This window comes from Ambystoma mexicanum, chromosome 4q (genome assembly GCF_040938575.1).
Source record: "Ambystoma mexicanum isolate Mex_15411 chromosome 4q, UKY_AmexF1_1, whole genome shotgun sequence".
Taxonomy (NCBI): Eukaryota; Metazoa; Chordata; class Amphibia; order Caudata; family Ambystomatidae; genus Ambystoma; species Ambystoma mexicanum.
The window spans coordinates 1,288,300,737-1,288,326,463 of NC_090928.1; the positions used below are offsets into that span (position 1 = coordinate 1,288,300,737).

Here is a 25,727-nt window from a genome sequence, read left to right on the forward strand (position 1 = left end):
ACACGCACCCCTTTTGATTCAACGTTTCCACAAACTGCATCCTAACAAACCGGGGGGTACCCCGATGAGATTTGCCCGTGGCGCCTGTGGACAAGGTGGCACCACCATTAGTTGTGCCATCACGTTGCCTTCCGTTTCTACTTCAACGGTCTAGTCTATTTCAAGATGGCCGCTGCCGTTATGTAAACTCCCACTGTAGAGGGATCGGAGCGTTGCAACTGTGCTCTGTTGCCAGTACGCTCACTCGTGTGAGTTACAGACCACTGTTCCTTTGGTCCTCAGTGCCTTGCAGGTGTTTCCCCCTCTGTTTCTCCTCCAGTATCCTGTCATTTCCCTCGTCCTTCCTCCTTGTTACGTGCCTGTCTGCCATCGTTTCCTCCCTGCTTCTACTCTGCCATTCCGGCGCTTGCTGCTTCCTTCAACTTACCGAGGGTCCTACTGCTTGAGATTCTTTCCCGTCTCCTCATTCCACCGCCTCCCGACCATCGCACTCCATCAAGGAAAGCAGATAACCTTCTGGACTTCACATCTTTGTGGATCCACAGCATACCATTGCACGGAGAATCCCACCGCTAAGTTCTGGGTCTACATCAGGTTTTTTTTTTGCCTACAAGGCTTTTTTCCCTGATTGGAAGGGGGTCGGCCCCCCATAGTTCCCCCTTTTGCCCCTAGTGTTTTCCACTTGGGCAAGGTGGCCTCCGGGGGAGCCCACCCATATCTACACGACCGCAAGGGGAAAAAGAAGAAGCCGGCTGTGGAAAGAAATTAAAAAACAAGGAAGGACTCTTCAGATTACCATTCATCGGATCCAGGTGAGGAGGAGATTGAAGGGGAATCAAGTCTTGACACCAGGACTGCAGAAGAAAGCCCAAGAAAAGGATAAATCATCAAGAGTTGGCGGAAAGAAAGGCACCATTTTAGTACAATGGTGACCCATGTGAACCTTACCGCAACTGCATCAGCAGCCTGCGTGTACGTTTCACTAGAAATCGGTAGAAAACATCCACTGCCACCTGCCACTCAGATGAACTCATCACTGTAACTGTAAAGTTACAGGAGAAGTGGAAAAAGGGATACAATGTGTCCCCGCAGCATTCCACATAATGTGAGGTGTGCTTATTTCACAAAATAGTCAGGTAGGATAAAAAGTATCCCCCTATCCTTGGAAACAGTAGTTATCACAAGGAAAAATAAAAGGGGAAGCTCAAAGAGCTCCGAGCAACACTGCACAGAAAGTGCTGTGTGCTGCAATAATAAATTGTAGATCATTTAAAAGATGGAGGAAACCCATAATCCAAAAAGTTCCAACCAAAAAGGTTGGAAAAGGTTCCCAGAGGTAGAGTAAAAGACTGATTGAGTGGGGAAAAAGTTTCCCACTGTAAGGAAGGCGTGGTATCAACAGTAAGGCAGACACAATTGACCACAGTTAAATCTATCTAAGCCTAAATCAAAAATGGAGCAAGCTTCGACCATCAAATAATAACGCAGTCCTAGTGGTCTCTCGTCCAAGTAAGGGACCTATACTAAAAAAAAATATTGTCAATCCTTACCTCTAAATCCAAATAGTGTGGGGGAACAATGTTATGAAAAAGAAAAGTGTTCAAAATGATATGTCAGGTTGTCCAGGCCGTTGGCCTCCCTTTCCCACGATTTCAGCACGGGACAAGGCGGTTCACTCAAGTGTAGCACAGTCTCTGGCTTCTTTAGCACGAGGATACAGTTCAATAATTAGCATCAGGGATTTCTTGTACGTAGGTATCCTTGCCTTTGAAAGTCTCTTCACTCATAGGTCCTGATGCAACCAAATAAACAACAAGTTATTTGTCTCCTTAGATTTGCACAAATATTCAATTCGGATGATTCACTATTAACCCTGGAACCCCCTCAGGCGGACTCAAATCCCTTTTACAAAATTAGTCTCCCTCAGCCGGGCTCAGACCAATTTCCCTTAACTTCAAGTATCAAAGGCTTTCAAATGGGCACAGGGTTTGGCTTCACCCATTACAGGGCCACTTTGATATCACAATTCCTCTTGGTTTAACATTTGTCACCTTTTCGGTGGATACCTAACCGAAACTGCGAATGAGTACCCACGTGGTGCCGGACCACTCCATCTATAGTATTGTATCTTATCTTCAAAGTTTCATCACTCATCTGCTGTTTTAATTATGTGTTCTTCGCTCATCACATATGCTTCATGCATAGTTCTCTTCAATATTCTTTATACAATGTTGCTGCTTGCAACCTTGGTTTCCACACAGACCCGTCTGTTATCAGTCTTCCCATCTCACCGTCTGTAGTGCCTTCACTGTTGCTGCTTTTTTGTAGGAACCAAGGACAGTACCACAGCAGCAAATGATCTTGCCCGCCTTGACTGTTTACGCAGGAAAGCACCGGGTACCTCTGACACACAATGCAGGTCTTCAGCTTTGATTCCAGGTCTTAAGCTTCCTATTCTCAAAGTCTCATGAAAGATAGTCTTTTGGTAAAAAGGTGAAGGGTAGTTCCCTCTTTGCAATCGTCTTCGGTCTAGCCGTCTTCCGCCTTGTATTAAACTGCCATCTTGGGACTGCTGCCTCCTCGCATGCTTTGCCTTGCTCAGAGTACGCTTTCGTGCTCCGCCTTTTATCCGTGTGGGGAAGTGTGATGGAAGTCAGGTGTGTGTGTAATGATCAGTAATTGCCTGACCCTGCCTGACCATGGTATTGGAACACGTTAGGTATACGGCTCGGGTATTAGTCTGTTTTCTTTTACAGTGAGCTGTCCGTGAGAAAGTGTTTGTGTTGGGAAAAGAGGGGGTGGGGGTTGAATTCCTAAGTATCCTACCTGGTAGGATGGGGTAAAGGTGTTACAGGGAAGGGGATACTGTGTTTCACCATCCGGTTTCTCACTTCCACTCCCCGAAGACCCCTCATCCAGGTGATCCTCCCGCACTGGTTCACTGTCAGGAACTGGATCCAAAAGCGATGACCGTGTCCTGGCCACCTGGATGACAGGTGCCCGGGACTAGTGAGGGAGACACCTTCAGGTTTCTCACACCACTCACTCAAGATATCGGATTAAAAATCCAAGAGTCCAGCAAAAAGGTCTGGGAGACTCGCAATTGGGGAGCATATTGCACAAAAATGAAATTGTACCCAACACTTACCCTCTTGCCCTTGAGTCCCTGAAATCTATAAAGTCTGCTGAGAAACCATCTGAAAGCACTACTGTATGTTTTGGTAATACTTCTTCCTTTCTTCAGGTAAATATTAACACTGTCAAGACGAGGAAGACTATAATGGACATAGTCTACTTTCAACCCATCTTCAAGGGGTATTGTGAAGAAGAAGTTTGATGGAGTTATATAAACTAGTTCTTTGGAAAATGCAGACAGTACTGGGAAGAGGTGGCCTCAAGGAGGCATGAAGAATACCCAAAGACTACAAACAAGGGACTGTAACACTTCGCTGTAGAGGAACCAGCTGAGTGGAATAAAAACAGAGGAAGGGCTCAATGAAAAGCGAGCAGCCGTGAAGCCTGGCAGACTCGGGAAGTTCAAACCTGGGAGCAGGAAGCAACATCAGGGAAGCGTACCTCCAGTCGAGAGGTCGCCGACAGAAAACTGCAGGAGTCTTTTTCAGGCCAACCCTGAGCAGGCCTGACTGGAAGCTGCAAACCGACCAATGGTGACGTAACCTTGAGGAGGTGGTCTGACTGCTCTATTAACTGTGCCAATACCGCCTGTCTAGGGACACTGCGAAGCCCAAGCACGGCAGCAGGAATGGAAAGAGAAACAGAGAGAATTTACCTGGGGAAATCATTGACCCGACACCCCAGGAAGAACCAACGATGTTGCTCCAACAGCAAAGAGGTAAGGGGAGTCACGGGCGACCCGGTAGAGGATTGGCGAAGGGTGCTGAATCTAAAGAAGACATTGGGAGTAATCTCCCTCATCTCAGTCACTGTATTAAAAGTACTGGATGGGAAGAAAACATTGGGAGTAAGCTCTCTCTCGTCTCAGTAATTATATCAAGAGTATTGAAAGAAAGGAAAGCCCCAGGAGTAATCTCCGTTGCATCAGCAAGAGTATTGAAAGGGAAGAAAGCCTGTGGAGTAATCTCGCTAATCTCCAGAGTTGGAACAGAAGTATCAACTGTGAAGATTACATCACTAGTGATCTTCCTCGCCTCGTTGTGTTAAAGGGACTGAAAGAGAAGAACATATCGGGAGTGCTCTCCCTCAACACTCGATCACCAAAAGAGACAGTCAGACTAGAGAGTGCCACAAGAACAATCTCCTTTGTAAGAGTATCAGAAGAAGTCCAGGACACTATGGGAACAGTCAAAACTGATCTTTCACACACAGACTGCGCCACTAGTTATGAAAATATTAACCTTTCTCAGGTTTTTATTTTTACATTTTTCAAGATTCTTGTTGAAGCTCCTGTAGGAGGGCCCTATATGAGGCACGTGTTTTGGCACATGTGCCTTTTTCAAATCAGGCCAATATATGTTACATTGTCACATATTCTGATTACAAAAGTGAACAGTACAATCATGTAAATGTTGTAGTTGGTACAATAAACCAAAAGACATAACCAACAAAAATGTAAACATAAAAATGAAATTAAAATTCAAACCACAGAGATGAGAGGATGAGGAACGGGGAAGGTGTTAAGGGGTCAGTTGAAAAGGTCATACCAAAAGAAAAATAAGAAATATATGCATATTCAATAATAAGATGTATAATTGTCTTAGATCTGGTGAATTTTTCCTTTTGAATCCCTTATTTTAGGGAACAATTTACTTCATTTTGTTACATTGTATTATATATATTTATACCCCCTTGTGTATCTTTGGGCTCATTATTGCCAATCTGTGCCATGCTTCATGTGTCTTCTGTGTATGGAGTGTGTATTTTAAGAAAAAAAACCTTCAATAATTAACTTGATTGTTAGTCTAGTGAATGAGATATAAGCTATAGTCCTCAGGGTTGATCTAATACGAAATGGTTTAGTTGTCATTCTCTTACCCTTTTAGTCTTCTTCCTTGCATGTCATCATAAAAATCTTGGTTTTAAAGTCGTCTCTCTGCCATACATCCAGGTTTAAATCCATCCTGTAATGTGTTTAGAACATCTCTTAGTTTGGCAGTAGCACCCAGTTTTATAAAGTTAGCAAAAGATAAACTTTGAAACTGCCATTTAACTAGTGGCTGCCGCATTATGCAATTCATTTTTGCATTGGGTTCTGTGCGTTGCATCTGACATGTTGTTTTAAATTGTCCTCCGCTAGACTTATGACTTACTGCCGTGTCTTACCCATCAGGATTCAGCAGTTAATAATTTAATGGTCAGTTGCGCCTTCCCAATCTAATATAGTCTACCAAAAACATATTAACAAAAGTGGCATGGTCATTTGTATGTTAGATGCTTCATAATATGTGGGCTCTGTTCCACGTGTGAATCGAACGTGTCAGATGTTTACGCTATGCCCATTGACAATGTACTGATTCCACAAGGGAAGTATAGCGTAAGGCTTTACTTACCTCCAAAAAGTCAGGGCAAGAGTCTAAACAAAGCAAAAAGAAACAGTGTCCCATAGAGGACAGTCTAATACTTGGGTCCCTTGGGGTCACTGATCTTTGGATGACTTCAAGGGATCAGGGTCAGAAGTTGCGGAAGTCTTGTTTCATGGGTACTGGGGTTGCAGTGGCATCGGAAAGCGTCAGTGCATGGATTTAAAGCTGAAAGAGCATCTGGGAGCTACAGAAGACTCTGTGCTGGAGCTAGAGATTGGGAAGGGCTGTGGGCTTGGATGGAGGAGCACCACCAGTGGTGGGAGGTTGCAGGAGTATTTTAACACAACTCTTGGTCTGACCATAGAGAGGGAATTGTTGTACTAAAGTCACTTGTGTGACACAGTCAGTGACTTCACACTGTCTGGGGGATAGGGACCCCTCTGAACCTAATGTAGGAGGAATGCAAGAGGGTAAATCAAAGCCATTCCTACCCCAGAGGAGGAGTGAGGGAGATGGGGGGGGGCCCAGTCCCTGTACCCCCAGGTTGTGCTTTGTGTGTTGGTCTAGGTCCACTGTTGCTTCTCCCAATGCCTTGCATTCCTGTTGCTGGCCGAAGCTCTCTGTTTCTTTTCAGTACCATAAGCACCACATTGAAAGGAAGGGGTAGAAGAAACAGTGGTACCTTTAAGAATGCCAGAGTAATGAGTTTTAGATTTAAAATCCACCTGTCATCAGATTGTGCTTCATCCCTTCTCTAGGAATGTAACCGCTTTTATCACTCCAAAGGGTCTGTTTCAATGTAAAAGAATGCCATTTGGACTGATATCGGCAGCTGCTGTGTTCCAACGGATCGTGTATCAACTGTTTCAAGACATGGATGGGGTCTTGTATTTTCAGGATGATGTGTTAGTGTATGGGAAGGATAGTAAAGAACATGAGAGATTGAAGAAAGTGTTGGAGATTTTCTAACATTGAGCAGAGATAAATCCAAGTTCAATAAAATGAGCATCCAGTATTTAGGACATATAATATCTGAGGTCGGCATTCAACCACAATCTGACCTGATAAACAATATTATTAATTTTCTGAGTCCGTCGGATAAGAAGAGAGTAATAGCTTTCCTGGGGATGGCAGAGTATTATGCTAAGTTTGTTTCTAGATTCGCTGACAAATCCTTTCACATGAGAAGGGAGTAAGATTCTATTGGAGTGAGCAATGTGAGAGAGAGTTCCAAGAAATCAAAAATGCTTTAAACAGGGCCCCCCAAATTGAGTAATTGTGATCCCAGCAAGGACAGTGTACTAACAACGGATGCCAGTAACCGTGGGTTAGGAGCCGTTTCTTCTCAAAAGGATTGTAAAAAGAAAGATACCATTGCATTTGCGTCCAGAGTTTTGAGAATGGCTGAAAGGAACTACTCTACCATAGAAAAAGAATTGCTGGACATAAAGTGGGCGATAGAAGAGTTTCAGCCTTTCTTATGGGGTGTTAAGTTTACCATCAGATCTGATCACAAACCTTTGAAACCCACAAAAGGTCCAGACAAATTATCATCAAGGATTAGGAAATGGTTTGCTAATTTACAGGACTATAACTGGCATTAAAAATAAAGCAGCAGATTCCTTGTCCAGATTGACTAATGTTGTGGAGGATTAGAGTGATGAAGAAGATAAAGATTAACAAGTTCTCAATGTTAGTCAGGAAGTTGTGTCTTAAAATGAGTGGTGTGAAGCAATGTTGGTTGGCCATGACTTGAGAGATGTTAAGGAAAGGTTAGAGGCAGGTATGAAGAGTTCTGAAATCAGGAGAGGAACCATACCTGATCCATTTAGGAATGTGTTTGATTAACTCCTCATTAAGGATGCCATGATTTTAAGAGGAGATAAAATTCTTCCTCCAGTAGGAGTAAGACAGAACATTCTAGAAGTGGCGCATGAATGTCATTGGGATGACCAAGACCAAACAGTTAATTAGAGGATCTAAGTGATCCGACCGCAGCTGATTTTGCTGCGGTAGGAACGTTTGCATGAGAAAGGTGCGAACTACCAAAAGTTTGCACCTTTCTCATGCGAACACACGTACATACTATGGGGGCTGCCGGGGTTTCCCCCACAACCTCCGCTCAATATACTGTGAAGTAGTGAGCGGGGTGTTGCGGGGGGACACCCCTGCAGCCCCTGTTTTTTTATTTTTATTTTTGCGGGTGTGCTGCAGGCATATCCCCCGCAACACCCCGCTCACTATACCACACAGTATAGTGAGCGGGGTGTTGCGGGGGACACCCCTGCAGCCGCTGCAGTCTTCTTTTTTTTAATTTTACTTACCTGCAATGCTACCACCAAAGGTTCGAACTTTTGGTGTTCGAACCTTTGGTGGTAGCATTTTTAGGACTTTTGGTCCTTGCAGACCTTTATTGTCGGTAAAAAGTTACAATCCCTAATTAGACAAGATTACTGGTGGCCAGCAATTGATAAAAGCCAATGAGTTGAGCCAATGACTCTCATGTCCATTCCTTCTATGCCTTGGGAGAGAGTTGGATTTGGATTGGATAGTGTAGGTCCTGTCACATGTCAAGGAGTGTGTTGGTATGGCATAGTTCTAGTTGACATGCTACACCATTGGGTAGGACTTACTTGGGTAAAAAATGTGTTTGCAAAAGATGTGATTGAATTTCTTGATAACATTTATAGGAGAGAGGTATATCCCACCTCCATTTTAACGGACAATGGTGTGCATTTTGTGGCTGAAAAGATGAAGGATTTTCTAAATGTTCATGGTATTGAGCACAAGACCAGTTCTGCCTACCATCCAGAGACAAACGGAATAGTGAAGAGATTTAACAGGGTTATCGAAAACAGCATTAAGGTAGCTATGTCAGAGGGAACTGATTGGAGAAAGGCTTCAGAGGATACGCTAGTTGAAATAGATTTACCCTCATGTTACCACAAGTGTTTCTCCCTTTGAGATGTTACACTGGACAAAGCCCAATACTAAAGTGTGCCCAGATTGGTAGGGCAGAGCTTGTCAGAAAAAGATTGACATGACGTTTGTGAAGGAAAAGAATCAAGAAAAACACATTCTTAACAAAGAAAGTTTTGACATTAGGAAGGCAGCGAATCAAATGCCTATTAAAGAAGGAGAGTGAGTATGTATTAAGTGGCCAATCAATAAAAGTAGTGGAGGTTCTAGATGCTCAAAACCAATTAGAGTGGTGGAGAAAATGCGTAGTGCTGTAAGGCTTACAGATGGGAAGGTTTGGAATGCAAATCGAATATGTAGATATGGTAAAATGAATGAGGATTTACAAGAAAGATAGAAAGACAGAGTTCAGAGAAAGGGAGATAGCGATTCGATTACTCATAAAGAAAAGTGTAGATTAAAGTCAAAGAGTGTGTGGAGAAGATCCAAAAAGTGAACATAGTGTTACCTATCAAGAAATGTGAAAGACCTTAATTTCTAAGAGTCTATGGGCTTCATTACGACCCTGGCGCTCCCGTAATGAAGGGTATGGGACCGGCACCCTTCATTACGGGAGCGTCTATTAAGAGGTTGCCTTTGCGGGACCCGGAACAGACATCTGGTAAAACCAGATGTCCTTTCCGGGTCCCGCGAGGGGAAGAGGGAGCTAATAACAGGCCATTCCTAATGTGCACGTTATTACCTCCATTCCCATTCCCATTGAGCCCTATGGGGGTTCGTATGGGGATGGGTTCCTGCAAGGAAGAATTACCGGGTCCTCCAATGTCAGAATGACCCGGTAATTCCTCATTGCATGAACCTGGTGTTGGAGCCCGGTATGGAGGCAGCCATGGTGTTAATAGCACCATGGCTACCTCCATACTCGTAATGAGGCCCAATGTGAATTACCAGTATGACTTACTTAAAAGTACAAAGTTTAGTTATCCGGATATATAACTTTTATCTAAGTTGTGTTACGTCTGTAATTGATTTATTTAGTTATTACTATGTTCAGTTAATTGGACTACTTTCCTATCAATATAGTGTTATGTTTGCAAAATGTTCAATTAGTTAACAAGACAGGTCATCTAGAAAATTAATTATTTATGTCTACATGGGTTATAATGTTTATTTCATCTGCACTGGATACAGTGTTAGAATATATTCTAGTTGCAAATGTCTGTGTTCAAATGTGTAAAGAAGGAGAAGTGTAGCATCTTATATACAAGGATTGTAGAGGGTAAGGTAATGTGATGTTAGCAGTTAGGAGGAGTTGTACCAGACTGGTGGGGTATGAATAGAGCTGGAAATATATGTAATAAAACATATTATATCTACAATCAACGTGTGGCGAATCTTTCAGTAAACTTAACAATAGGTAGTGTGAGAAAGGTCTTCATGAAAGAAGGAGACTTAAGTAGAACCTTGAACACAGTAAGAGATGTAGATTAATGGTTTAAACAGGATTTAATGTCAGTATGTGTTTTCTCTACGTTAGAAAGTAACAATGTTGTCTTTTTGTCACAGATCTCTAGCGTGTACAGGAAATTGCAGGTCCTACTGGAAGGAAGAAAGTTTTCTCAAAACTGCAATGAATTAACTTTTTATGATTATTTAGTTATTTCATTTTTTCAGGAGTAGGGTGTCATTTGTAGCAGGCCAGAGACTTGACCAGTCAGGGGGTTACTGGGACCCCTCCGAACACCATTTGTTGTAGAGGTGCATTATAAATATGCAATAAATAAAGAACCTGGTGTAGGCAGCCAATGAGGGCACATGCCAGAGCTGGTCCTACCACACAGCCAGGGTGGGAGAGGCCCCAGTCCCTGAGCCTGCCTAGTATGCCTTTAATATTTGTACCACTGTCTGTCTCACAATACCTTCCAGCCTCTCTTCTGGCCAGAGGTTTTTTCTTCTACTTACCGGTGTACAAGCTCCAGTGTCCAGGTCATCGGCGGCGAATACCGCTGGGGGAAACCATGGCGCAGAGTGCAAGTGTCTCTCTTCAGGTGCTTTCCATATTAGCGGCAGGAACATCAACATTCCAGGGCTGCAGGAAGGATTTGTGCACAGTGAACGCCTATGAGATGGGGCCGCAGAAGCCCCTTGATCGCCCAGGAGCAGAAAGGGAGCGGGCCAAGTGGTATTTTTTAAAGTGTGTTCTAATGGAGCCCGCCCCAAGAGAAAAGCAAGGAATAGATTGGCCAGAGCATTCAGGTGCTAGTAAGGACCAATGTGATTGGGGGTGGGGGGATGAGGCAGGGAAGAGGGAGAACACAGGTATAAAAGACCTGTGTTTACAAGCAGAGAAAATGAGTGTTTGGGTGGGGTCAGGAGGGGAGGTGGTGGACGGAGAAAGCAGGGGAAAGCGATTGGAGCGGAGTGCTGAAGAATTGTTGGAAATGTTAGTAAAGAGTACAGATGAAGTATTGTGTATGTGGGAGAGGGAGATAACGAGTGGTATCAAGCTTGAGAGTGGAGTGAATGTCTTGCGAGGGGGGTGTTAGAATGACTTTCTGGTAGAGCAAGAAGTAGTGAGAGATGGGAGAGAGAGCAGAGGGTGATTAGAAGGTGAGATTGGTACAGAGAGGGATTGAAAGACAGAGTGAAAGAGAGAAGTGTAGCAAGGGGAGGTTTGAGAATAGGAGGGAGCAACGGGAGGTAAAGAAGAGAAAGATTCGAGGGACAGAAATGCAGAGTGAGATAGGAGGGAGTAATAGCAGAGAGAAGGAGGGAATGGTAGGAGATAGAGAGAGGGGAAGGAATATAATTGGACGCAGAAGAGGAACAGTGGAAAGAAGCAAGGAGTACATGAAGGAATTCAGAGAGCAAGACGGGCTAAGAGTAGGGAGATGGAGGGGAGCATTGAAAGAGAAGGCACTACTTGAACATCATTTTGTCTGGCATCATGAGAGTAGGGATTCCTTACTAAAACACCAGAAGTACCTTGCTGAAGTACCGCTTGACCCGCTTCGGCATGCTGTTTTCCTGTGACTGCGTTTGTTTGGGACCTTGGAACTTCATTTACCAGAACTCCCTGCTTCACTCGGACTTGCCCACTAAAGGGGCTGGACTTTGCTATATATTGAAAGTGTACACGCACCAGCGCGCACGCACCTAGCAAGAAGTACCTTGCGGAAGTACCGCTTGACCCGCTTCGGCACGCTGTTTTCCTGTGACTGCGTTTGTTTGGGACCTTGAAACTTCATTTACCAGGTCAGCTATTCGTCTGGAGTTTCCTGTGCTGAACCACAGTCTGGCTTTGGACTTGGACAATTATTTAACCGTTTGTTTGGTGTGTTTATTTGTAGAACTCCCTGCTTCACTCGGACTTGCCCACTAAAGGGGCTGGACTTTGCTATATATTGAAAGTGCACGCGCACCAGCGCGCGCGCACCTAGCAAGAAGTACCTTGCTGAAGTACCGCTTGACCCGCTTTACCGTGGTGCAGCGGGAGGCGTGGGGAGACACTCTGCTCCCAGATTGTTCGCTCAACCCAGAGGGTACGTGTTGCCCTAGTTACGCCTTTTTAACATGTTTTGTAGTTTAATCTAATTTAATTTGTTTGTTGTTTGATTATACCTGTGTGGGGTTTTATTGAATTTTGAGTGATCTTTCTGGCGCCTGATCTCTTCTCACATTTATCAAGGGTGAGGCGCGGTCAGGTGTGACAAGGGTATTTAAGAGTCAACGGGGCTTTATTTCCCTCTTTTCGGACATCTTTTGTCCCAGTATGAGTTCAAATATTTATACCTTAAAAACAAATATGCCGGAAACAATTAGCCTAATAAATACACCGGCGGGAAAGAAAGCTTCTCCGCAATCCTGACTATCGAAAAAATCAATAGTTTTAACACCGGCCCCACGCATTCCACTTCCAAATAGAGACATTCGAGCATTCTGTGCTAAACCGAAAGCATGCATGACTGATGATGGGCATTGTGAAACAAAAAAATTAACCACTGGGAAGACAATTGTGTTGCCCGAGGGTCCCCCAGCCAAATCCCAATGCTCCAGGAACAATCACACTTTAAAAATGGCAACTCTTTCTGCTTTAGCAAGTCAGGTCTTATCTACTCGAACAGAGATAGACGGGGCTGGAACTAGTGCTCATCTTTTCATCTCGAACGAAAAAACACCTCTATCTTCAGTTCCACCACAAATTACGTCTCCGGCCTCCAATACTAATGGTACGATTTTAAGTATATCTGATAACACCTTGTTAACTGTGGTTCATACACCGAGTAAGCAAGTTACTAAAAACAAATCACTTTCGCCGGTAAATGAAAGTAATGAATCAATTATGGATATATCAAATATCTCCATTCATGCTAGCACTAGTAAAATTAGCACGATACATGGAAATTCCTATCAGCATGATAGCTTTGAAGAAATTGCGGAAAACCCTCATAAGGCTATATCCGACTCCTTTGCATATCCAACACCTCGTCGTCGCATTCAACTAAGCCATCATGAGAACCGGACAGAGAATCTTGCCCTTATCGAAATTACACTAGCTGCTGTTAATACAACGATGGCTAGTTTGTTTAAGCTTTTTGAAGGCTTGGATGTAAAAATCACGTCTCAGGCTAAACAAATACAGCAGATATTGGAATGGACGTCCACTATGTCATTAGACATGGCACTAACTAAAAATAGTGGTAGTCAACTTGATGCACAACAAAAAATAATGAACTGCTCTAAACAAGATCAGTTTGCATCAGCCGTTCCATTGTTTGAACATGTAATATGTCCGATAGATCATCTGCCCTCAGAGGCTACTAATATAAATGATTCTTGGATCAGTTTAGATCTAAGTGTAAAGAGAAAAAAATCTTGTGATATTAGATCAAGTTCACGAGTGGCGAATGCCAATCATATAACCACTCTTCCAGCCCGCACGAAAAGAGTTGCTCCCAAAATAAAAACGAACATTAAAACACTGATCACAGCTGCATCAAGAGATGTTGTGAGTGAAGTACTAACTCAACCTATTTTAATTTCTGACACTACTCCTGTTGCAGAGCTGTCACAAGATTCGAACTGCCCACCCTCCAAATCAATGGAGACTCGGGCTGGGAATAATCAAGGAGAAACTAGGAATGATGTCTTATAGTCACCACAAAAATAATGTGAATTATGCCCCGCTTAACGAAATCGTTGACTTAATTGATATGATTCCGGCTGTGCCCGTTAGGTAAGTGGTGCAAGCGAGGTCCTCTGCGCTGAACAGCCAAGCGCAATCTCTATCACAAATAAATTCTCATGACCAACAACCTCTTCGGCATAAAATTGCCGAAGAATCACATATTCAGGGGCAAATGACCTCTATCAGAGCTGCGGTCGACGCTTACCTAAATTCAAGAATCTCAGAGGCTACTATAAGTGAACCTGTGGCAACTATGAGAAAGCATGATGAGTGCTATGACATGGAATCTAGAGCCCTATTAAAAAACAAATATGATGCAATACATACAAAAAAAGATATCTTGCAAGCTGAACAAATGAACTGCATGAGAGCAACAATGTCTGTTAGTACTAATAACCGCCTGGTTGTCGGGCAAGGTTCACATGTAGCTTCAGATTCGAATGATAAAACTGAGATGCTGGCTAAACAGAAATCAGTACGTTTTCAAGAAAATCAGTTCAAAAAATCAGGGTTTCGTCAACACAAAAACACTTTTGCAAACTGTCATTCTTTGATCATGAAATGTAGAGATGAGCCCCATGAAAGGTACGACTTATGTAGAACCAGTGTTCTTAATATCTTTGGGGATGTGCATGATTTTCAAGATTGTCGTCAAATGATATTGATCAAGTTGAATTCGTATGTGATCAGAATCTGTCGATTGTTCGCTTGTGGATTAAGTCAGGTTTGGTTTTGAACACGATTTGGAAGGCCAAAATGGATTTGTTCAAGATGGGCTTCTTGATAGCTCAAGACCCTGAACGTCTAATAGAAGAACGTAAAGGCCTGGCTGTGAGTGAAGTTGTAGGATGTTTGGCCGTTTGTTCTTGCTCTTACTGTGGACCAACTGAGATACTGCGTCAAGTAGACGTGATTCATTCGAGGACATAACCATTAATAGAACCTAGCAACAGTCCCCTGTCTCTGGTTAGCTGGAACACAAGGGGACATACTCACCTTCAATGGTCCTCAAACCTTTTTTTAAATCAGTTTGATATAGTGGTCCTTCAGGAAACCTGGCTCTTAAAACTGCCTCTATGGGATGATCATGATATTGTCCTTTTGCCAGCCGTGGGGGGAAATAAGGGAAGACCGACATCTGGCCTTATGGTGGCTGTCAAGACAAGTAAAGGTCTGAGTGTGAACAGATGGGCTGATCCTAATAACTTCACTCAACTGGTTAAGATCTCTGACTCTAAAACTACCTTTGCTTTAATCAATGTGTATCGTAACCCTATGGGTATTTCTGATGATCTATTTTACAGAGATTTAGTAAGTATCTTAGAAAAGGTCGCACAAGATCAAAAGGTGATTGCTACAATTGTGGTAGGGGATTTGAACCTTGATTGTTTTTCTGTAAAGAAGATCTCTGTTGCTCAGGAACGTTGGCTAAAATTTACACTAGACCACAATCTGCTCATGGTAAATGGAGCTTTTTCCGGAGACATCCCGCCTCACCATACGTGGGAAAGAGGAACATCTAAATCTACCATTGATTATCTCTTTGTCACAAAAGATATGTTCTCTAAAATTTTGGATTTCAAGATTGTTGATCAAAAAGAAAGTGACCACCTGCCATTAATTGTAGTATGGCAGGAGAACCGAAATGAGCCAGAGCAAAAACAACAGTGGTATCGACACTCTCTTGACACCAATGTTAAAAAAACACGCCTTAGATGGTCTCGGAAGGCGCTTGATGACTTTGAGAAGGGCACGAGAGAGTGTTTGGGCAACGGGATGGAGTCATATGTGGAGGTGTTATCTACTATGAAAAACATCCACACTGACAAAAATCTAAAGCATCCGCACAGGTATACCTTTGATCCGGCGGTCCAACAAACCAGAGCTCGTTATAGGCGAGAGCTGAAGACCTGTCTCAGATTACCATTGAAAGAGCGCAGAGAAACTCAGTCGCGTTAAATGCCGCTACCGTAACTGGATGAGGGCGAGGAAGGCGACGCTCTTCCAGTCCGATAGCGAGTCGTTTATGCAAACCATCCAGAACAAAAATTCTGGACAAATATGGGCTCTCTTGAATAAAACGACAAATTCTACTCAAAATAATGATCAACTGAGTGGGGTGACTGAAGTTGCCTGGTTGGCTCACTTTACAAAGCTTTATGCAGATGCCAAATTTGATGAACACACTTATGTGAAACAGTGCTCAGACTCATGGCATTTAGAGTGTTCTGAGGATATAGTTGAAAATCTTATTAGAAAATCTTCCTCTTCTAGAGCAGTGGGCCCAGATGGCTTGAGTAATGCCATGTTTAAGCACAATCCATCTAGATGGGCTGCCATTTTGAATAATATCTTTCAAAAAATCCTACTTTCCAGGGAAGTTCCAACTTCTTGGAAAACTTCTCTGATTGTGCCCATTTATAAAAAGGGAGCTAGAGGTTCTCCATCTAGTTATCGTCCTATTACTCTTCTTGAAGCCCCGGGAAAAATCTTCTCTCGGCTAGTCTTGAGAGACTTTGTCAAATGGACGTTAGCTTTCCATCAACGCGATCCGAGCCAGACAGGTTTTGTTGCGGGCTTGGGTACGGCGGTAAATTTACTAACACTGAATGCCTTGAAGACGCAGGCTCAAACCCTTAATCAACCCATTTATTTCGCATTTGTTGATCTCAGCTCAGCCTTTGACTCTGTGTCTCGTGTTAAGCTTTTTGAAAAACTTCAAGCTGCAAATTGTCCTGCTACTTTGTGCGATATTATTTTTGATCTACACTCCCTGACATCCATTAAGGTGAGGCTATCGGTGTTAGGCTTGTTGTCAGCTGCTATCAATACCTTCAGAGGCTTAAAGCAAGGTTGTATTCTTGCGTCGGCCCTTTTCAACTTCTTTATACATGATGTGATGCACGCCATTATTCAGGTTCCATCTGATTCACCGAAGATGAACGGCGTTGCTTTAAGGGCCTTATGGTATGCTGACGATTTAGTTTTAATTTCTAAAACTCCGACAGGTCTACAACGTCTGTTGACTGCCGTGGGATCATATTTGGATGACAATGAGTTGATTATAAACATGAAGAAAACACAAATTGTCTATTATGCACCCAGAGTGACCAAAAGAACTAGAATGAACTGGATGATCAAGGGCATTAGTGTAGAGGTGGTTGTAAACTATCTATATTTGGGTATCTTGGTAGATGGAACCACACAAATGGATTCCCAGATGAGAGCTCTTGAGAATAAATTGGTGTCCGCAATTTCTCAGTCTAGAATTCTACTATACAAATATGGTAAGTTCTCAATTAGTTGTGTAGTTGTATTCTGGAGACAAAAAGTGCTGGCCAAATTACTGTATGGTCTGGAAACGTTGAACATAATTAAGTCTGCCTTCCTAACAACATTGGAATCTAAATTCTGGAGAGCCGTGTTACGTTTACCTTCATGCGTTCCAGGCCCTTGGGTGAGACACGAGTTGGGCCTCACGTCGCTGTTGGCGGAATATGAGTGGCGATTATGTGCCTTGTTTCGCAAATGTTTGGTATATACACACACGGATAATCTAACCATTTTGTCCAAGTATATGTTAACATCGTCTCACAAATTTGTGACTACTTGGACAAAATACATTTTGCAAATCTTGGCCAATGCTGACATAAGCATAGAGCTCCTTATTACAAATCCTACCAAGGCAAAAGACAAAATCCATAAGAGGGATTGGATTAAGACCCAAAATCTCTGCCTTAGATACAAGGACTTTAATATCAGTGCTTTTTCTAATAAAAAGTTGGGAGAACTAGAAAGTTATTTATTCAGGTCTCCAACGCCGCAAGTGCGATCCTGCATTTTACGTCTCCGCCTTTAACCTGTTTCCAACAAGAGATGTGTTGCTAAGGAGGCGACAAATTGGGAATGAGCTGAACTTTTGTAGATTCTGTACAAATAAAAACATCAAAGAATCATTAGAACACCTAATAGTAGAATGTCCAGCTTTAATGGATCTTAGAGCCAAGTGTTTTTGGAAACATTTGACCCTTTTTGGCTGGATGGCAGAAGAGCACAGATGGACTACTATTCTAGCTACAAGAATCATTAGTATCCGCATTGCCACATATAACTTTCTGAATGCCTTAAAATTGAATACTGACCTAAATGTAAATTTAAAAAAAAAAAACTAATTGTACAGCGAAAATATGGTGGTTGCGGGGTCTCTTTAAACTCTGATGCACATCCCCAATTTTATTCTCATGCTCAGTGATTCTTTTGTATTACTCTGCGTGGGTATAGGTGTCTAGCATTAATCAATTGTGTTAGTCCACCTTTATTTTATCTTACTTTTAACGTATTGGTGTTTCATGTTATGTTAACATCCAATGTTTGGACATGTCGTCCTCCTTTTAATATGTCCCTATCCTGTTTTGAATTTTTCTCCTTGTTTTTCTTTTCTTTTTTCTGTATTATAATGTTTTTTTTTTCTTTGTTTTTATGGTAATTGTATTGTTCTTTGAAATGAAGATATAATGAAGTAAGTTTTGTACTTGATCAAAGTTGATAAAAGTTGAGTTTCTCAGCTAAATTCAATAAAAAAAAAATTAAAAAAAACACCAGATTTAGTAAGATAGAGAGGTTATGGCCTTTAGGCCCTCATTTAAAGTTCAGGATAGGAATAGATCATAGGGATTACCTATCGCTAGACCTGCCTTACTACTGGCTGGGGAGTAGGGGACTCTGGGCTAGGGTGGAGGGAGCCCACAGGAGGTTAAGGAATAGACCAGGGACTCCCCTTAATCTAGTCTTCCTGCAGTCCATCGTCGGTCAAGTTGTGAAATGTGATAATAAAATCTCTGAAATACCTAACAGAATTCTTAATTTCTTGAAGTCATCTGCGACAGTCTAATTCTAGAAACAATGTATTCTTTGTATGCAGTCCCTGACAGTCAAACATATCTGTGCTCCATCCAACATTGCTGTTTCTTCAGAGACCAGCATCCTTTTCAACGTCCTTAAAGTCTGAGCCTCGGAACAGATGCTGGTGGTTGTTCTCTAGTACCTGCAGGCTACCTGTGCAGACCTTCCTGATTACTGCGGCTGTCTGCCTTTTGCAGCCTTGTGGTCGTCGAACCCGGATCTGAATTTCATTTGATGAGGTCCTCCATCCTCACCAGCCTGATTCTTGCCTCATATGTAGCACCCCCGGAACTCTGGCAACACCTGTATTTTCCCAGTGGCTGAGTCAGCATTTGTTTCTAGCAGCGGTGGGGGACTCTTGAGGAATCACCTCCACTATGAATAATTCATGGTCAGTGGCAATTGGTGTTTTTTTTTTTCTTATTGGATGTGTTAATATTTCCCCTAAATTAGTGCGATTGACTGTATGTAGCACCGGAGCCAAAGTAATTTAGAACGGTTCAGGGATTGTGATTGCCACCTGAGAAATGTATCCAAATATATGCTTGAACTGATACATTTTACAGAACTTTTTTTTTTTAGAAAAACTGGGTAAAAGGTCATTCAATTCAATCGATCATGTGTGTAAATGTATAGTTCTGCACATAGTTGCACATATCAGATGATGAGCTACTTCTACTCTGACAAGAGTTTGATACCCGCCCTTGCCCACTCATGGTTTCATCCTTCCAAGGTTGGAGATGGAGTACCACTAATGTGGTAATAATGGAAGTTAGAAACGCTTGTTACCAAACACTCTGTCACTGAAATTGGCGCGATGTAAAACATTGGGTATTATGAAATATCTCCAATAGGTGTCGGGTCACCAAGAGTACTCGGAAGCAGAAGCCTATGCACAAATTATATGCCAGCATTGCCACTGTAAAATATATTTTTTTTAAATTGCCACAATACATATTTCCCCATGGGCAGTCCCTGGTTTCCACTGGCAGTCCCTGGTTTCCACTGGCAGTCCCTAGTTTCCACTGGCAGATGAAACCTGTGGTCAGATCGCTCCTAAATCCGGACTTTCAGTGAAATACGGTATTGTTGTTGGAGCGAGAGTGATTGATCGAGAGTATTGTGGAATGGTGAATCAGCTCTCTTTAATGGCAGCTCTGAGACATAGAGAGTCCAAACCGGGGACCTCATAGCTCAGGTGATTTGTGAAATTTACCTTTTATCCTGGCAGAAGAAGGTGATGATGTGGGTAAGATCAAATGGGGTGATCCTCATATTTACCAGAGAGATCCCCTAGAGACAGTCGTCAGAATATCTCTCGGTATTCTGAGAGGCAGGACAGAGGAACCCCATTTTGAATCCCTACCTGTGAGTTGCTTTTCATGATATCGGCACAGGTGAGTAGCCAAGTTGACCAGACACTCCTATATAGAGTGATGAGTAATATAAAGGGAGATGTACAGACCTGATGTCAGTTGTTGGTACCCCACCATTCTGTCTGTGATGGAACCTCCTGCATAGGGACTCCTTACTGCGCTTTTGGAGTGGATATGTCCTTCATCCGGGCCAACCCCACTGGGCTCAGTCAAAGTTGCAACTGCCATTTTTGGCAGTCATGCCATGACCTCTGTTAAGGTCATTTTTCATATTACTACCTTTTCTGTGATCTTTACAAGTGAACGGTTACTTTCGCTCCACAACCTTTGATTTAATGAGAAAGCAATGCACTAAAATTTGAAAATCATAAGACCATCTTTGTTTAGTTGAAATCGCAAGGCTTGCCTAAATATGATGACCACATTCCGAGGTTGCGAGGACCCTGGCTACACTTCCAAAAGGTAATAAAACATTGACATTCCACACCCAGCGTGTTCTCGTGATTTCTTCTCTCTTTGTCTTGCAACATCTGCTTGATTATAGAGGTGTCACTTTGCTTCTTATTGGCTGGTTAGCCTAGCTGGAGTGAAGCCTTAAGCTCCAAGCCAGGCAACTCTTACTATAGCACCTATAATTTTTCTGTTTTTAATCCTAGTCTCACCACTAACACCCAGGAATAGCAACACCAATGGGTCATCACATTTGATCTCCTTTTTGCATGTGTTAAAAACATTGATTGCATTACAATCATCAAAAACAACTAAGAAAGAAGACACTGCAAAGTAATTAAGTTGGGGAAAATCCTTATAGGATCAGTGTGGGATCATATTAGGCGCTTTGTAGGTCAAAGGGATGTCACCATTATAGTTACCAATTGAGGATTACGAATGGCTCACATTCAAGCAGACATGACATTAACATAGGTGAGTAGAATATCAGGTAAAAACAATTGTAAAGAGACCAAATAGTGTCACTGTACGCTCCTGAGGTCTGTGTGAACAGTACCTACATTGACAAAATTCAGACTTCATACTTCTAACTTCTTTCCCTCAATAGGCAGTTTTTTCAGGGCTGCTGAGACCACATCCATGCCTTGGGAAGTTTTGACTGGAGGGGATGGGATTTTACAGTGGTCCTGTCCTCCCACTTTCCCCTTTACAGGCACTCGCCTGACTGTCTTCCAGGGGAAGGATGGAAATAGTTTGGGGAGCTTTCATAGCGGTAAGGAACATGAAGTAGCACATCCTTCCTCACAAGGAGCATAATTGGTGCAGAATTACTCCCGTCTAACAGGCATCAGTGGCTTTATATTTTTTAGGCCTGAAGTAGCATTGTTTACGGCTTCTCTGTGGGTGATGGGTCATGATGTGGGCCATCTATCTGGTTAGTGATTGCTCTGTGGGTGCTGGGTAGTGTTTGGTAAGTCTCTCAATTTTGGTTCATTGTCTTTCTCTGGGGGTGACGGTCATGATGTGGTGAGCCCCGCTCTGTTAGCTGTTCCCTCGCAGGTGCTGGTCTGGATTTAAACTGCCTGTCAGGACTGTCTTGTGTTTTTCTCAATCTGCGACTGCATGTTCAACTGCATTGCAAGAGGCTTGTGATCGATAGCAGTTAGATGTTCTATTCTTTCCATTAGCAGGCGGCAATGACGGGGTCCTTCTTTGACTAGTATCCCCATTTGCTTCAGAGTTTTGGTGACTCCATTTCTGTTATTTAGGTTTTTGGTCATGGATGGAGGTGGGACGATTCTGCTCTCTGGACCAAGCAGCAGTGGGAAGATGACAGCCGTGCGTGCTGCCTGCAGCCGCCTAAGTCTCCACCTATACCAGGTACTTATTCTATACCTTTATGTGGGAATTAAAGCAAATTAACATGTAATGCTTTGCAATGTTTTATCTCCTCCCCCTAAAATCTGTGATAATTCAGCTTCTGTTGCATTCGAGCCTTCTTTTACCCCTCAATCTTAAGGTAGCTTCTCCAGCATGGCGTCTGGCTTGGATTCACATGCTCAAGAATATTCTCTGTCGTCAGGCCGGGAATCCTCAGTAAGAAAAAGAAATCAGTATTGCTTCAAAAGCTTGAATACTGCCTTTCGTCTTGCTATTCAGTCACTGGTAGACCGGGTCATATAGCACCCAGCACCCATCCAATGATGATCGTCTCCCTGAGTCCCGCCCCCATGACCATCCTCGAGTTTTGCTCTCCAACCTTTTTCGATATTTGTTGGGGTGGGGGTTTTGATGAAAAATATCTAAATTTTAAAGAATCTTTGTGAACCGCTGACGCCTAGTCAGTTCCGGTAACAGAGCTTCGTTGCCAGTGAAGTTCGATGTCTACACTTCATGTCAACTTGGGGATGCCTAGTGAGGCCTACTTTGCACCACGCCATGTCGGAAGAAGGCAGGAGGAGTCTGTTCAGGCTCTGCTCCCGGTGTGGCTTGAGGAACATCTACGAGGACAAGTACACAAGATGTCTCTACTGTCTGCATCCCGATCATGAAGAGGACCAATGCTACATCTGCCGAGTTTCCCGGCCAAAACCAAGAGGGACCGCTACGGACAGCTGGTGGCGTGGTTGAAAGAGGACAGGGCCCCTGGTGTGGCCTTCAGGCATAGCTCATGCACTGCAGAACGTTCTCCCTTGTGTAAAAGGTCGAGATCGGCCGAGGATGTACCCCCAGAGGGCACCTGTAAGGCGAAGCGCCAGGCTGTTGATCCGGCTAGTAACGCTGCGCATGCAGCTCCTAGTGCAGGGCACATGCGCTCCCCGTCTCCTTACCCGTCTACGGTGAGCTTGCCAGTGGCCGGCATGTCACGGAGAAGGTCCTCAAAGAATGATGTTTCATCACAGGAGAAACCTAAGAAGCACTACAGGAGGGAATCCTAATCAAAGCCCTCGGCGATGCCCACATCCACGGCTTTGTCGGCAACTGCAAAGCTGTTGTCTATGGCTCCTGCGACTACGATTCCGTCGAATAGACCCCCCCCCGTCGACTGTTGTTCTGTCAGCAGCTGCAGTGGGTACATCTTCGTTGACAGTCCCTTCATCAACGATCCCGTCGATTCCTGACGAGCAATGGAAAACTGCTGTCCAAACCTTCAGCGAGGGTTTCGCTGTCTCCAAGCCCTACGACCGCTCCCACCACGACTACTGATTGGTCGATCACCACTACCAAGTTGGTGTAGGCACCGGTCGTAGCGTTGACCTATTGCCACAGGCGGATGTCCTTTTCGAAATGGGTGGTAGGTCACACAGAGAGCTCCAGTGGTCCTTTTGCCATTTACACTATCTCCGAAGTTGAGACACTACAGGAATGCCTGGACACAGGATGCAACATCCCTGTAGACATTGGTTCACAAAAGCACACAAGCCCAGTGAGGCGCACCAGCCCTCCTCTGGTGAGCCCAGCCCTCCCCAACCCCCCCCCCCCCCCCCCAAGCCTCAAGGTATATGTCCCAGGACATCTTTACAGTGCTCACTTCTCTGGTTGCTAGGCCACCCCGAGATGACCACTGTCACCACTGCATGTCCCGACACTGCCAGGTGAGGCACCACAGACTGACACTACGACATACACAGACATGGAGGACTTTAATGACTTCGTCCCAGCCGATGGAGAACCAGTAGGTGCCGATGATACCTCCAGAACTTAACCTGCAGATGAGGTTGGCTCATTACACTCCATGATGGCGAGGGTATCCACCTTTTTTAATTTAGTGCCTGAGGAGACGAAGAAAGGCTTCCTCTACCAAACACAAGCATCAGCCAGGAACACAGTATTGCTGTTCCCGTTATTGTACGAGGTATGGGAAAGAGGGTCTAGCCTTGATGACGTCCCCAAGCTCCGCACCAGCGAAGCGGCACAGGCTTGAGAAAAAGTACAGGGTACCGGACTCAGCCCCCAAATGTCTCAGTTCACAGGCATCTCCGGATTCAGTGGGCTCGGCCGTCGCAAGCAAACAGTTTGCGAACCCATCCTCCAAGTCCATGGTCCCACCAGACCAGGAAGAGAAAAAGCTTGATGCATTTGGGAAGCGCATTATATACACCTCAGCATCTACCATCAACGCCACCAAAGCACTAGCCATCCTTGCCTGTTATGATAGGGAGTTATGGTTCAAGCTGGGCCCGCTCCTAGATTTCTTGCCGGACGACAAGTGGACGGAAGCTCTCTCTCTGTTTCAGGAAGGAGAGGTGGCCTCTGATCATGCCATCACAGTGACGATGGATGTCGCAGATTCGGGCTTCTGCCAAATGGGGAATGGCATAGCGCTCTGGCGCCAAGGCTGGCTAAAAGCCACCAATTTTAGGCCAGACATCTAAGTCAAGGTGGTGGATATGCCCTTTGAAGGGGATAATCTTTTTGGAAAGGAAGTGGATGAGACGTTACAGGCCATCAAGACGGACATCCAAGACGGTGAGGTCACTAGGAGCCCTGCAGCAGCGCCACGCTTCTTGCTTTAGATCCTCAAGAAGTACATTTCGAAGATCCTCCAAAGGATACGCCTTCACTTCCCACCATCAGCCTTCTTGCACCACAGCACGGGAATCGTATAGAGGTCGATTTCAAGCCTACGTGGGCGGGACTCACAGTGCGGTTGGCCCCTGAAGGGGAAGACACAAACGAACAAGCAGGCCTGACTTAGCCCAGGGCCCGGGCTCCGACGTCCACACCCCAGTGGGGGCCGTCTGTCAGATTTCGTTGATGCCTGGAAAAACATTGCTGCAGACAAATGGGTGCTGGACTTTCTGCAGCAAGGACACACGCTGGGGTTGGAACGCAGCTGCCCTTGTATTCCACCGGTAACGAGGAAGGAACAACATACTGTCCAGCTGCTCCAGGAGGTGCAGCTGCGACTCTGGGCTCTGGAGCATATGCCAGATACTTTCTGGGCTGAAAGAAGTCAGGGGGAGGCACCCAATCCTGGACTTACGACGCCTCAACAAATACCTAAAATCCCATAGGTTCAGGATGGTCACATTGCAGCAAGTGCTAGGCCCATTGGAGGAAGGGGATTTCACGACAACACTTAATCTGGAGGATGCCTACTTTCAAATCCCCATTCACCCAAAACATCAGAAATTCCTGTGCTTCATAGTTCTAGGGTGTCGATATCAGTTCGAGGCGCTACCCTTTGACTTGAAGTCAGCTCCAAGAGTATTTATTAAGTGCTTTGGCCCGGTGGCGGCACATCTACGTCTCAAGGTCATACACGCTTACCCTTAACTGTACGACTGGCTCATCTGGTCCCGTTCTCAGAGCCTAGCAACGCAACACACGCAGGAGACCATATAGCTACTGACAGAGCTCGGATTCTCTATCAATTATCCACAGAGTTGCACAACGCCATCACAAGACATGCTGTTTCAAGGGTCCCGCCTCGACACAGTGGCATCCCTAGCTTTTCCCTCGGAGGACCGAGTGATGGTCATCCTGGGGAAGGTGCATCGTCTATCCACCATCCGATCAGCAACCATCCTAGCAATCAAATCGCTGCTGGGCATGATGTCATCCTGCATACACCTGATCCCGTTCTGCAGGCTGCAAATGTGGCCGCTCCAGGAGTTCCTGGACAACAGGTGGCGCCAAGCCATGGGCAATTGGACAGACAAGTTGACACTCAACTGGGAATTCAGGCAATCCATCCAATGGTGGTTAGTGTGCTTGCAAATTAACAAGGGGGGTCCTGGGAGTACCTCTGCCAGACATTAGTCCTGGTTATGAGAGACTTACCCAGAGTCTTTAGCTCACTATCTTTCACAGAGAAGAAATATCCTAAACATATCAGTCCTATTCTAAACCTTCCAGCCATCAACTCTTTTGGTTTGGTTAGTGTGC

General features: G+C 44.2%; 1 protein-coding gene across 2 annotated transcripts in view; it reads left to right on the forward strand.

Annotated features, from left to right (window-relative positions):
* Nucleotides 1–25,727, forward strand: part of PEX6 (peroxisomal biogenesis factor 6) — an 846,859-nt gene that overhangs the window by 319,088 nt on the left and 502,044 nt on the right. For both annotated transcript variants that reach the window (XM_069608918.1, XM_069608917.1), the window contains exon 6: nt 21,605–21,716. In XM_069608918.1, the coding sequence (XP_069465019.1) occupies nt 21,605–21,716 (112 nt within the window). The remainder of the gene's footprint in view (nt 1–21,604; nt 21,717–25,727) is intronic.